Source organism: Scyliorhinus torazame, chromosome 8 (assembly GCF_047496885.1).
Source record: "Scyliorhinus torazame isolate Kashiwa2021f chromosome 8, sScyTor2.1, whole genome shotgun sequence".
Classification (NCBI taxonomy): Eukaryota; Metazoa; Chordata; class Chondrichthyes; order Carcharhiniformes; family Scyliorhinidae; genus Scyliorhinus; species Scyliorhinus torazame.
Window position 1 is genome coordinate 194,534,148 of NC_092714.1, and position 14,174 is coordinate 194,548,321.

At 44.4% G+C, this 14,174-nt stretch overlaps 1 protein-coding gene across 1 annotated transcript in view; it reads left to right on the forward strand.

The window, feature by feature from the left end:
* LOC140428315 (V-set and transmembrane domain-containing protein 2-like protein) overlaps positions 1 to 13,706 on the forward strand; it is a 129,849-nt gene extending 116,143 nt beyond the window's left edge. The window contains exon 4 of the mRNA XM_072514655.1: positions 12,993 to 13,706. Coding sequence (XP_072370756.1) covers positions 12,993 to 13,367 — 375 coding nt within the window. The 3' untranslated portion in view covers positions 13,368 to 13,706. The remainder of the gene's footprint in view (positions 1 to 12,992) is intronic.
* The last annotated feature ends 468 nt before the right edge of the window (positions 13,707 to 14,174 follow it).

Here is a 14,174-nt window from a genome sequence, read left to right on the forward strand (position 1 = left end):
TGTATATGAAAGAAATAAACACTATGCATTGAGGCAAAAATCAGTTTTTAAGTCACAGTTTGGGCAGTTATTACCTTCTTTCAAGATGATTTGATGCAAATAGTTTTCTTCATGTTCAAAACCCCCTATTCCTTTAATCTTAGTGAATGTTAGTTAAGTTCTTTATTGTAGCTAGTAGGTAGTGTCATGGGCTCCTGTCTCTCTGTGGGTGCAAACTGCTGTCACCTGTTACGACTGACTCAAGTACCAGCTTCCCTGTTCCCGCTGTTCTGTTGCCAGGCAAATCTCAACACAGCGAAGCCTGTCTGACATTGCCCCAGACAATGGTGCTGCTGGGAGCTTAATCACGGGCTTACTCTCGCCACAGCATGACACATAGACCACACTCCCCCCTGGTGTGAAGGTTGACATGAACAGCAAGCCGTGAAGTACTCAGAATTCCCTCGTCCCCGCAGTGATCCATCTCAACTTGCAGTTAAATCCGTACTGCCTTTATCCTGATTCCCTTCCCTTGTTGCATGGAGGATTACCATTGGTTTCCATTTCAGTGAATGTCTAGGAATAATGCACAGCCACTAACCTACACACATCATTGTACTGCAGCCTTTGGATACCAGAGCGCTCTACTGCAGGAGGAGGCAATGGCGTAGTAGGATTGTCACTGGACTGGTAACCAGATACCCAGTGTAATGCTCTGGGGACCCGGGTTTGAATCTCATTCCTACAGATGGTGAAATTTGAATTCAATAAAAATCTGGGGTGGGATTCTCCGTGCCGCCGTGACCCATTTTCTGGCATGGTGCACCCCCGCCGGTAGCGAGATCCTCCGTCCCGGCAGCTGGCCAATGGGGTTTCCCATTGTGGCCACTCCTATGTCGTTGGGATATCTGTGGGTATACACTACCGGTGAAGCGGAGGATCCTGCCGACGGAGAATCCCGCCCCAGGGTTAAAAGTCTAATGATGACCATGAAACTGTTGCCGAATGTTGTAAAAGCCCACCGGGTTCACTAATGTCCTTTAGGGAAGGAAATCTGTTGTCCTTACCTGGTATGGCTGACATTGACTCCACGTCCCTAGCAACGTGGTTGATTCTTAAAAAATGCCCCCTTGAAATGGTCCAGGAAGCCACTCAGTTGAAGGGAAGTTAGGGATGGATCAGCCAGGAATTGCACACAGGAATGGCATTAGAGAACGTCTTCTGAAACACGGGGCTTTGAAATGCACCGTCCCTCCGAAAGAGCACTCTATCTAGGCCCACTCCCACTCCAGGTATTATACCCTGCGAAGAGCAGTGACCATGCTGTTAATAGGCATCCCGGACCGCAAGCTGAAAGCACTGCTGGTCCAATTTAAATGTGGGAAAAAGGGATCTGCACCTGTTTCTGGAACCTCCTCCCCTACTGGCCAAAGATCTGTTGAGCTTGTGCTGCATACAATCTCTGGTTATCCAGCAGCATTATCAATGGTCCTTAGAAATACCTGAATGTGGAGTTAGAAGTAGCAGACGTGCTCATTCTGGCTCCACATTAATAGTATGTATACACATACACACATACACACTAGCCTCTGTCGTAATATGCACCAGTATATCATGGTGCAGACACACACACTGATGGACACACAGCAAGACCAATCATCACACACAACACCGCAGCCAATCACCAGTTAGAGCACACTCACTATGAAGACAGAGGGCATCAGTATTCCCGTTCATTCAGGATGCAGCCTCTCAGAAGGACAGAACTTACAGCTTACAGCTCAACATCCTCACCATGTGCTGAGTGCATCGACTGGTTAGGACAGGCATAGGTCTTTAGTTTAATCTAACATCGTGTTAACCTACAGTGAAAGTATGTTCAACAGTTTCAAGCTTAATAAAATAGTGTTGTACTATTTTAAGTGTTGGTAGCCTGTATGTGTTCCACGGATCCAGAGCACCCAACACATCAGCCTCTTTTACGCTTCTTTTGTTGAGTGAACTGCCTCTTGAAGTATGGCCAATGTCCACAGTGAGCTGGCCACCTCCAGACAAGAGGCCTCAATACTCTCTCGCTCATCTGTTTAGATGCAGCAGTTCTTGATGCAGCTCACCTCATGCCCAGAAACTTGTGTGAACAATTCTCCAAGCACTTGAGTTAAATAATCAGGGTGGTCCACTCTCGTTCTTGGACAATGAATTAACCAACAACCTCCTAGGTTGCAGTTAACCCAGAACACTCTGGATGTACTGATGCCTGTGATATCCACAAATGCACTCAGCTGCAGGATTTGTGGTAATCGGGGTCTGCAATTCTATCAAATACAAAATAGATTTAACCAGTGTTTGTGATCGGTGATATCTTAATACCATCTAGTGGTCAATAAGTGCATTGCCTTTACATCAGAGGTTGTTGGAATCTGTCATACTTATGGTGAGTGCTGGGTTTGTAAGACCTCATGCAGGTTGCCAGGAAAGGAATGTTTTGGAGGTGTTTGTTCTGGTTCCAAATCACAACTTTCCTTGAATTCCACAAATCAAGAAGAAAGGTCACTGAAAATTATCCAAACAAGCAGGGAACAAGTATGGTGCACAATTTTAAAATTAATGCCAACTTCCAGAATTAAGACCTATCTGACGTCTTTATCATATTAATGAAATGGTCAGTACAATACACCACAGTGCATTTTCTTACCTAATTTATCAAGTGTGAAAGATGCAAGAAATCGAATAAATCAAAGATTGCAAATTCTTTTACATCAATTGAAATGTGAAATATGAGGCGTGTGAATTCTAAATCATTCTTTAGTGCTGTTCACTGCTGAATTACCTTTATTATCACATTTTCACGTCATGACACGTCCAGTTCATAGAAGTTTATGCACATATACTGTGATGTTGCATCATAATTCCGGTACCCACAGGCTTTATATGTTAAATATTCAGATCAAGGTTCACTCCCATTGTAAAGCTTCATCTCACTGATGTATTATGCAGAGAATGGGCAACAGGAGGTAACCACAGAGCACATTTAATGTAACAACATTTATACAATGCCTCTAACAGAGGAAAATGTCCCGAGGCACTTAACAGGGGTGTTATCGGACAGAATTGGACGCTGAGCCCAATAAGGAGATACTAAAACAGCTCTGATCCGTATCATGAAGAGGGGGAGAGAGTTTAGGGAGAGAGTTTCTGAGATTAGGGTCCACGAGCAAGACAGGGTCATGAATAACAAAGTAAGGAAATCAGGTATGCAAAGCAGGACAGATTGGATGAATGCAGAGTTCTTGGGAGGTTGCAGGACTGCTGGAGTGCAGAGATGGGAGAGGAGAGGTCATGGAGGGATTTAAAATGAAGGATGCTAATTTTTAAATCAAGGTGTTAATGGCTGGAAGTTTATGCTGGTTGTGCTGGAGGGAGATCAGGATTGTGTCAGTATTGTAAACCCTAGTGAAAATAAATCCCTTCAGCTTTACATCATTCTGAATATTTTGCTGACATCAAGCTGGCACTCTGGCACAAATCCAACCAATCGGGGCCTGTGGTTGCCTGCCACATCCTGACGTGAGGGGTTTGTGGAATACACAAGCCTCCCAGTGTTTGGGATATCCAAGGGCATACAAATGAAAAAGAATGTGCTGTCTGACACACTGACAGAACTTGTGCCCTCGCAAGGTCGGGCACTGGGTATATGAGTATGTTGCTGGAGCAACAGCCAGGTAGAGGAGAGATTTCAATTTTTTGTGGAGAGATCGACTTAACTGCCTGCCTTCATGAATTTAAAATGGCAGGGAGACAAAGCATCGGTCCTATCTTCTGCTGGCCCCAGAGTTATCCACCCTCATTATGTGAATTAACACACTTGCTGAAACAGGCAATGGAAACAAAGAACAGTGCAGCACAGGAACAGGCCCTTCGGTCCTCCAAACTTGCACCAATCATGATGCCTGTCTAAACTAAAACATGTCCCTCGTATCCCTCTATTTCCATCCTATTCATGTATTCATCAAGATGCCTCTTAAACACCGCTCTCGTATCTGCTTCCACCATTTCTCCCGTCATTTCTCCACTCACCACCCTCTGTGTAAAAGAACTTACCTTGCAAATCTCTAAATTTTCTGACTTTCTCACCCTGGGGAAAGGCGTCTGACTATCCACTCTGTCCATGCCCCTCATAATATTGTAAATCTCGATCAGGTCACCCCTCAACCTCTGTCATTCCAGTGAAAACAATCCGCGTTTATCCAACCTCTCCTCATACTGGGCAGCAGGGTAGCATAGTGGTTATCACTATGGCTTCACAGCACCAGGGTCCTAGGTTCGATTCCTGGCTTGGGTCACTGTCTGCGCAGAGTCTGCACATTCTCCCCGTGTCTGCGTCAGTTTCCTCCGGGTGCTCCGATTTCCTCCCACTAGTCCCGAAAGACGTGCTGTTAGGTCATTTGGACATTCTGAATTCTCCCTCTGTACCTGAACAGGTGCCGGAATGTGGCGACTCGGGGCTTTTCACAGTAACTTCATTAATGTAAGCCTACTTGTGACAATGAAGATTATTATTATAACCAATACCCTCCAGATCGGGAATCATCCTGGTAAACCTCTTCTGTACCCTTTCCAAAGCACCCACATCCTTCTGGTAGTGTGGCAAGCATAATTGCACACAATATTCCAAATGTGGCCAAAACAAGGTTCTGTAAAGCTGCAGCATGACTTGCCAATTTTTATACTCAGTGCCCCAATCGATGAAGGCAAGCATGCTGTACACCTTCTTGACTGTCTTATCCACCGTTGCCACTTTCAGTGACCTGTGGACCTGTGTGCCCAGATCTCCCTGCCTGTCAATACTCCTAAGGGTTCTGCCATTTACTGTATAATGTCCATCTGTATTAGACCTTCCAAAATGCATTACCTCACATTTATCCGGATTAAACACCACCTGCCATTTCTCTGCCCAAGTCTCCACCCGATCTATATCCTGCTGTATCCTCTGACAATCCTCTTCACTATCCAGAACCCCACAAATCTTTGTGTCATCTGCAAACTTATTAATCATACCAGCTGCATTTTCCTCCAAATCATTTATATATACACTATGAACAACAAAGGTCCCAGCATTGATCCCTGCGGCACACCACTAGTAAAGCCCTCCATTCAGAAAAGCACCGTCCCACCACTACTCTCTATCTTTGATGAACGAGCTAGTTCTGTATCCACCTTGTCACTGTTATAACCTGCCTGCTTACCACTGGCTGGGGACTAATGGCAATCCCGCAATCCTTAGGGAGTATGAGCTTCCCCAATGAGCGGGGGGGGGGGGGGGGAGAAATCATTAGCAGATTCCCTGCATAAATAAAGCTGGCCAGTTTGGAACCGGCTAGAGGAGAGTGAACAGCAAGGAGTTGCTGCTGCTGCTGTTGCATATATATGTTATTGTAAATAAATGTTATTTCTTTCTATCCTACAACCCGTGCTGGATTCTTCGTGGCCCTCACAAAAGTCACCTTGCATCTGATTCCTTTGACTTCACCTTTTGTACCAGTCTGCCATGACGGACCTAGTCAAAGGGTTTACTGAAGTCCATGTGGACAACATTCACTTCCCTTCCTTCGTCAATCATCTCAGTCATTTCCTCAAAAAACTCAATCAAGTTAGTGAGACACAACCTCCCCTACAGAACACCATGCTGTTTAAGTCCATTTTGTTTCCTAAATGCGAGTAAATCTTGTCCCTAATTTCCCTACTACTGACCTGTAATTCCCTAGCTTATCCCTTCTACCTTTCTTAAACAAAGGAACAACATTGGCTATTCTCCAGTCCCCTGGGACTTCACCTGTAACCCATGAGGATTCAAAGATTTGTGTCATGGCCCCAGCAAGTTCCTCTCTTGCTGCCCTCAGTATTTTGGGGGTAGATTCCATCAGGCCCTGGGAACTTAGCCACCTTAAAGCTTTTTTTAAAAATCCAAGGGACAAATCTTTAGTTCTTCTCTTTCAAGTGTAATTAAGCTGAACTCCATGATATTCATCTATTCCTGTTTAACCTCCCCTCTACAGAAAGCATTTTGCCCACACAATGCCCCGTTTACTTTTTTTTTTTAAAATTCCAATTAAGGGGCAATTTAGCATGGCCAATCCACCTAACCTGCACATCTTTGGGTTGTGGGGGGGCGAGACCCACAAAGACACTGGGAGAATGTGAAAACAAGGACAGTGACCCAGGGCCGGGATTGAATGCGGGTCCTCGGCGCAGTGAGGCAGCAGTGCTAACCACTGCGCCACCGTGCCACCCCACCTTAATGCTTTTTAAGATGTCAACACCGTTTTGATATCTACATGACCCAGAATATCTTCACACCCTTCATCGTCCATCAACTCCTTCTCTTTGGTGAATACTGATGCAAAGTACTCATTTAGTACCTCATCCATTTCCTCTGGCTCCTCAGTTAGATACCCTTCTCTACCCTTGAGTGGGCCAGTCCTTTCCCTGGCCACCCTCTAGCTCTTTATATACGTATAAAATGCCTTGGGATTCTCCTTAATCCTGTTTGCCAGGGACATTTCATTACCCTTTTTAGCCCTCCTAATTCCATGCTTAAGTTCCTTCCTACTTTCTTTATATTCTTCAAGGGCTTTATCTGTTCTCAACCTTTTAGACCTTGCGAATGATTCCTTTTTCTTTTTGTCTCGGCTCCCAATATCCGTCATTATTCAAGATTCCCGAAACTTGTCATACTTATCCCTCATCTTCGCAGGAACATGCCGGTCCTGAATTCTAATCAACTGACATTTGAAAGACTCGCACCTCAGATATTGATTTACCCTCAAACAGCCGCCCCCAATCTAAATTCTTCAGTTCCTGCCTAATATTGCTGTAATTAGCCTTACCCCAATTTAGCACCTTCACCCAAGGACGACTCTTATCCTTATCCACAAGTACCTTTAAAACTTACAGAATTATGTTCACTCTTCCTGAAGTGCTCCCCTACTGAAACTTCGATCACCTGGCTGGGCTCATTCCCAATACCAGTACGGGGCTTTCACTAGTTGGACTATTTACATATTGTTTCAAGAAACACTCCTGGATGCTCCTTACAAATTCTGCCCCATCCAAGCCTCTAGCACTAAGTGCGTTGGAGTCAATATAGGGGAAGTTAAAATCACCACCATAACAACCCTGTTGTTTTTACATCTTTCCAAAATCTGTCTACATATCTGCTCCTGTATCTCCAGCTGGCTGTTAGGATACCTGTAGTAAACCCCTAACATTGTGATTGCACCCTTCCTATTCCTGACCATTGCCCATATTGCCTCGCTACATGAGCCCTCCAAGGTGTCCTTTCCTTCCTGTGATATTCTTCTAAATCAGTAATGCAACTCCTCCAACCCTTTTACATCCCCTTCTATCCCACCTGAAGCATCTAAATTCTGGAACACTTAGCTGTCAATCCTGTCCCTCCCTCAACCAAGTCTCTGTAATAACAGCAATATCATAGTTCCAAGAACTAATCCAAGCTCTAAGTTCATCTGCCTTACCTGTTGAAAAAAATGCACTTCAGACCACTGTGTTCAGCAATTTCTCCCTGTCTGTCTTTCGTCTAATTCTTACTTACCTTAGTCGTTAGCTCTCCCTCAGTTACTTCACCTGCTGACCTACTGTTCTGGTTCCCACCCTCTGTCAAATTTGTTTAAACTCTCCAGAGTGACGCTAACAAACTTCCTGGCCAGGATATTGGTGCCCTCCAGTTTAAGTGCAACCTGTACTTCTTGTGCAGGTCCCACCTGTCCTGGAACAAATCCCAAAGATCCAGATATCTGAAACCCTCCCTCCCACACCAGCTCTTTAGCCACGTATTTAGCTGCACTACCTTCCTATTCCTAGCCTCACTGGCATGTAGCACAGGGAGTAATCCTCAGATTACAACCCTAGAGGTCCTGTTTTTTAACTTCGTACCTAACTTCCTAAACTCCTCCCACAGGACCTCGTCACTCTTCTCCCTATATTGTTAGTACTAATGTGTACCACGACCTCTGGCTTTTTACCTTCCCTGTTCAAAGCTCCTGCTAAGAGACCTCATATAATTGTGTGATAGCGGATGTGACCTCACAGCTCCCATCCGACTGAATATGCATCAGAGCTCCACTAAAGTGGATAATCCCAGCCAAGACCATAGTGTGTGTTAAACACAGTATTTAATAGCATTACATAAAATTTACAGCATACTGTAATTTATACTGATGTTTATGTTCCACACAAGCCTCCTTTCGCCTAACTTCACCTACACTGTCAATATGTCCTTCTATTCCTTTCTCTCTCATGTGTTTGTTCTCGGCCTCAACCACGCCTTGTTGTAGCAGTTCCACATTTGAACAGTTCTCTGGGAGGAGATATTTCTCCGGAGTTCACCTTTAAGTTTCGGACTCCTTCACAGGTGGAAACACTTTCTCTCAGTCTATCTTATCAAACTGCTTCATCATTTTAGAGGCCTCCATTAGGTTACCTCTCAACCTTCCTTTTGAGAGCAGCATGGTGGCGCAGTGGTTAGCACCGCTGCCTCATGGCGCCGAGGTCCCAGGTTCGATCCCAGCTCTGGGTCACTGTCCCTGTGGAGTTTGTACATTCTCCCCTTCTATGCATTGGTGTCGCCCCCACAACTCAAAGATGTGCAGGGTAGGTGAATTGGCCGTGCAATTTAAATTGCCCTTAATTGGAAAAAATGAATTAGGTACTCCAAATTTATTTTTTAAAAACCTTCCTTTTTCAAAAGGAAAGAGCCTCAATTTGTTTAATCTTTCTTGCTGGTTCTAACTCTCTGTTCCCCGAAAATCCTTATAAATCAGTCTTGCACTTTCTCCAATGCCTCTACATTCTTTTTGTATCATGGGAACCAGAACTATGAAGATCAGGACAATCGGGAATGTCCTTGAGTCCCAACATGTGTACACAATGGATAAATGCAGTTGCCATTCAATGTCTACAAATCCCAGGCTATTGATTTCCCTCTGATATAAAAAACACATAATACAAAAAGCTCAATATTTAAAACCCATACTAAATATTCTTAACTACGCTCCCTAGGTTTATTCATGAAAATGTCAGCAGTCGTTACAGATGCTTAATGTATGTGGCCTAGCTTACAAAGGTTTTTATCCACTCTAAATTTAAGTAGATAAGCTCAACCACTGTTTTGACAGACACTGACAGACCTGCTTGCTTGTAGTTCTCATTCTATGTTAATAATTCCTGATAAATGGAGAAGTCTTACAAGAAGGGCTATGCTTTACTGAAAATTTTACAACCCTTCATGTCGGGAAGCTGACCAGGGACTGAATTTGAGGCTAATAAGATGAGTTTAAGCGATTCTTTTTTCCTAATATAAAATATTAAATTTAACAAAAGCAAGATGAAATTATGTACGGCTGAATTAGAGATGGTGCCTGATTCCCCGCCTCCCCAACTAAAATGTTGGGGGGGTTAGTTGCCCATCTTGGGGAGTCCACCGAGGGGAACATCGGCTGCCTTGCAACCATTTAATGGCCAATTGGCAATTAATACAGTGGAGGTGGGGCTACTGCCCCACTGGATCAGGAAGTCCCGAGTCAGAAAGCTGAAAGCCAGTCAAAGTCCAGGGGGCCCGTTAGGGGAGACCTACCCCCGCCCCACCCCACCACCAGCATATACAGGTAAACCTGCTGGTGGTTGTTTGACATGGGCCTGTCCTACCACTGGGATGTTGTGGGATCGAGGCCTTTGTGGTCATTATTTGCCCACTTATGAGCCTTCATTGGTTGACTGGCAGGTGGGCGGCCCGACACCATCCCCGGGTGCAGGGGCAATCAGGCAGGCACACTGCTCTCTGGATTTAATGTGCCGCCCCTGCCTTCAAACCCGCTGGTGGGGAAGCGTATAATCCTAAAACAGCTTCCCCTGAATTTTTGTTAACTTTACACAAACTTTATCTGTTATTAAAGCAATCATTTATTTAATGTCAATAGAATATCTTTGGACAGTGGCACTGCAGCAAAAATCTTTATCTTTCATTGCATTTTAATCCTCCTGCACACTAAATGTGTTGTGGGTTAGGTTGGCAGATAATTAAAAAAACAACATGAAACTAGCTATCTCACTATCAACAGGCAAGTTTCTGCAAATCCCTGATCACTTCACAGCATCTACCACCTTAAGAACGTAGATTTAATATCTCTCCAAGCTGCAGTTGAACGCAGTGAATTAATTTTACTTGCGATAGACAATGCATTTAAATTGATTTAGCTGAGAAGCTAATGAGTTTGGGGTAAGTTCACATTGATTTGTTTACTCGGCTCATATTTTTTTATTACCTCTGAACTGCGGTGCCTGCTTAAGGTCAGAGCTTTATCACAACTGTGTAGATACAGGGAACATTTTAAAGAGGTTCTAGCTTATAAACATCAAGGCACAAATGAGATATTGGAAGGCCCCCTGCAGTGACCTTGACAGAAGCTAAAACATTGTCAAGTATGATTAAGGCACATGAATTCAATGATCTCAGATTCTCCTTTCAGAATATCATTTTTAAAATCTGCACTTCGTTGGTGATTTTATTCAGAATCAGTGAGAACACAAGCTATAGAGAGACAATAATTAGCTTGTGTTAGGGTATGTACGTGAAGGAAGGCAGCAGGCAAATACAACAAAATAAATAACATTTTAGATGATGGGGCTAAGTAGATCATCAATTTGTTTTGCAGGATACAGAGTGACTCTGGTGAATGGGGTTTGGGGTGGCACTGGGGTGCAGTGGTTAGCACTGCTGCCTCATGGCACCGAGGACCCTGGTTCGATCCCGGCCCTGGGTCTCTTTCCTTGTAGAGTTTGCACATTCTCCCTGTGTCTGCATCGGTCTCACCCCCACAACTCAAAGATGTGCAGGGTAGGTGATATGCCATCAATGAACACACGACGAGTGGTGAATGTAACTGAGGCTTTAATAAACTAAACAGAAAGCCTCCTGGCCTCGGATCCCGAACTGAGGCAGCGGCGGAGACGAGCCACCTTTATACCGAGCCCAAGGGGAGGCGGAGCCAGCAGGCAGTGGTTAACCACATTACATACAATACAGTGGCAGTTTACCACAATACAAATATTATATACTACAGTGGTTCGGAGCCAGCAGGGTCAAGCCCAGGCATGTAACAATACAACAGTACAATACAATACAGTGGTTTACCATGCTAAATTACCCCATAATTGGGAAATTTAAAAAATATGTAACTGGGGCTTTGATTGGGCAAAATGCTTTCTGCCGTGGGGAGATTAAACAGGAATGGATGAATGTCAAAAGTTCAGCTTAATTACACTTGATAGAGAAGAACTAAAGATTTGTACTATAATAATGCTTTTCATGATCTCAGGGTTCCTGAAAGTGCTTTACATTGAACTAAGCACTTTTCAAATGCAGTCACTGTGTAACATGGTGGCAACCAGATAAACCTTTCAGTGATGTTAGGTGAATGAAAACTATCATTCCTGGGACAACTGCCCTCCTTTTCTTTGAAATAGTATCTTGGGATCTGTTACATCTTGCCTTGGAGGGTAAGATACAGTCTTAGTTTAATGCCTTGTCTGAACGCCTTGGCTGAAAGCTGGCACTTCCAGCAGTGCAGCACTTCCTCAGTACTGCAGTGAATGTCAGCCAAGATTTTGTGCTCAGGTCTCTGGAGTGCAAAATTAAGGTGGTTTCACAAAGGAGACCAAGTGGGTCAGGCAGACCTTGTAATGGGTTATATAGTGCAATGTTTGTGGGAGGATTGGACATGGTGGTGCAAATATAATGGGCGAGATTCTGTATGGGAGAATCGCCGTTCGCGCCATTTTGTCCCGCGGCGCGTTCCGACGCCGGCAGGCGATTCTCCGAAGAGCGGAGAATCGGCGCCATTTGCGCCGGTGCGTTTGGCCCGGCGCCGGTCACGGCTGCTATCCGCGGCCAGGCCGCTATCCGCGGCCGGGCCGCCGATTCTCCGGCCTTGATGGGCTGAGCGGCTGCGCGGAAACAGCAGAATCCCGGCGGCACCGTTCACACCTGCTCGCAGCCGGCGGGAACTCTGCGCGTAGCGGCGATCGGCGGGCCGGCCTCTCCAGCCCCGGCCCTATTTTATTACGCGGCCCCTGAACCCCCATGCCATGTTGTGTCGGGGCCAGCGCGTTGAGGAAGTTCCCCGCGCATTCGCGGGTTGGCGCAGCCCAACTGCGCATGCGTGGGTTGGCGTGGCGCCACTGCGCTTGCGTGGGTTGGCACCAGGAAGGGAGGCTGGAGTGGGGTGAACCTGTGGGGGCCAGAATCGGTAGTGCCCACGCCCGTTTCGCGCCGTCGTGAAACGAGACGACGTTCACGATGGCGCGAACACTCTGTCTCCATTTCGGAGAATCGCGCCCAATGTCCTTGCTCCATGCTTTCTCTATGTAGAAGAGTGCATAATACACTTTCATGATGCATTGTTGTCAACTTATCAATGCTTTTATCTTAGTGATCTTATTTATATAGTTTGCTTATGATCAAAGATCAAAATTAAGCCATGTGAATATTTGCATATGTATCCTCAACATACTTGCATAAAATCATTTCAAGTTAAACGGGAGTATCAACACATTTAAAATAAATGAGTTATAAATGTAAGCCATTTGTACAGCCAGAGAATTGAGCACCTCCCCACATAACTGTCGTTCCCATAACTGAACGATACTGAACAGAGTTGAAAGAGAATCATTTGGGATGCTGCTTTCATTGGAACGTTTCTTTATGGAAATCCTCAATGAGCCAATCCATTTGTCATCAAAACTAAAATTATAAATGCTAATGTGAATTTATTTGAACCAAATTAAATCACTTTCAAGTTGTATACTGTTGTGCTTAAGAAATGTAACCATAGCTAGTATTACCCTGTTACTATTAAATGAAAATCAGTTTATTTTCATTCGTTTCTATTTTCTAAGCCCTTCATCAAACTACTCTTTGTCTTTTTTAATCCATCTAGGCTGTGAAGGTGGTTGGAAGCAATATCTCGCACAAACTGCGGTTGTCCACCATAAGAACTTCAGATGAAGGCACTTATGAATGCAGAGTGACTGATTACAGTGAGGGCAAACCCAGGCATCACAAAGTGAAAGCTTACCTGCGGGTCAAGCCCGAGCAGGGTCATGAGGTGCTGCTACATGGAGCCGCTGCACACATGCAGGAAACCAAGGTGCCGCCGGCAAGTGATATGGAGACTCACATAAACCACATTGCTAAATCCTCATCTTTTTCCAACAGCCCTCAAACTGTCCAAATCATGAATGAACAAGCCCTGGATACTGGCTGTGAACAGAATGATCTGTCTCTCGATGCTGATCGTATTCACTGTGTTTAATCGGGTGAGCTGTTGTGGGGGGAGTCAGGTCTTTGAAAATTGTCAAGAAGGAGTGCATGATCAGCTTCTTTGTGGGAATATTTTGAGAAAATAAAATCTCCCAAATTATAATTTAAAGGGGGGAAACCAGGCTTTTGAACTATTTTCTTTATTTGATATATGTTTATTGGAAGTAAAATGTTGATTTAATTATATCCACCTGGATGTTGGTGTGTGTTCAGTGTCCTGTTAAAACATCTCTGCCTAACTATTAACACAGCAGAAACAAGCTCAGATCAACTTTTTACTGTACGTTTATCAGAAAAATACAACTCCACCTTACATCGTGTAGAAAACTTATATAGATGCTTTTAGTCTTTATTTTTAATGTGCAGTACAACAATTATCCATCTCTTCAACATTAATGAAGAGTCTTTCATCCACTCTATTCATTTAATAACTGAAACTTCATCTTCACCTGAGATTCCAAAACCTAATCCAGTTTCTAACGATTTAAAAGCTCTAACAATAACTGAGACTCCATATTAACTGATAAACTTCAACCTTACCTTGGCTGAACAATTACGGGGAGATGAGTGGTGTTGTCACTGGACTAGTAACCCAGAGACCCATAATAATGCTCCGGGGACCTGGGTTAAATCCGATCACGGCAGCTGGTGAGATTTGAATTCAATAAAAATCTGGAATTAAAAGTCTAATGATGACAGTAAAACCATTGTCGATTGTCGTAAACACCCATCAGGTTCACACTCATGTCCTTTAGAGAAGAAAATCTGCTGTCTTTACCTGGTCTGGCCTACATGTGAC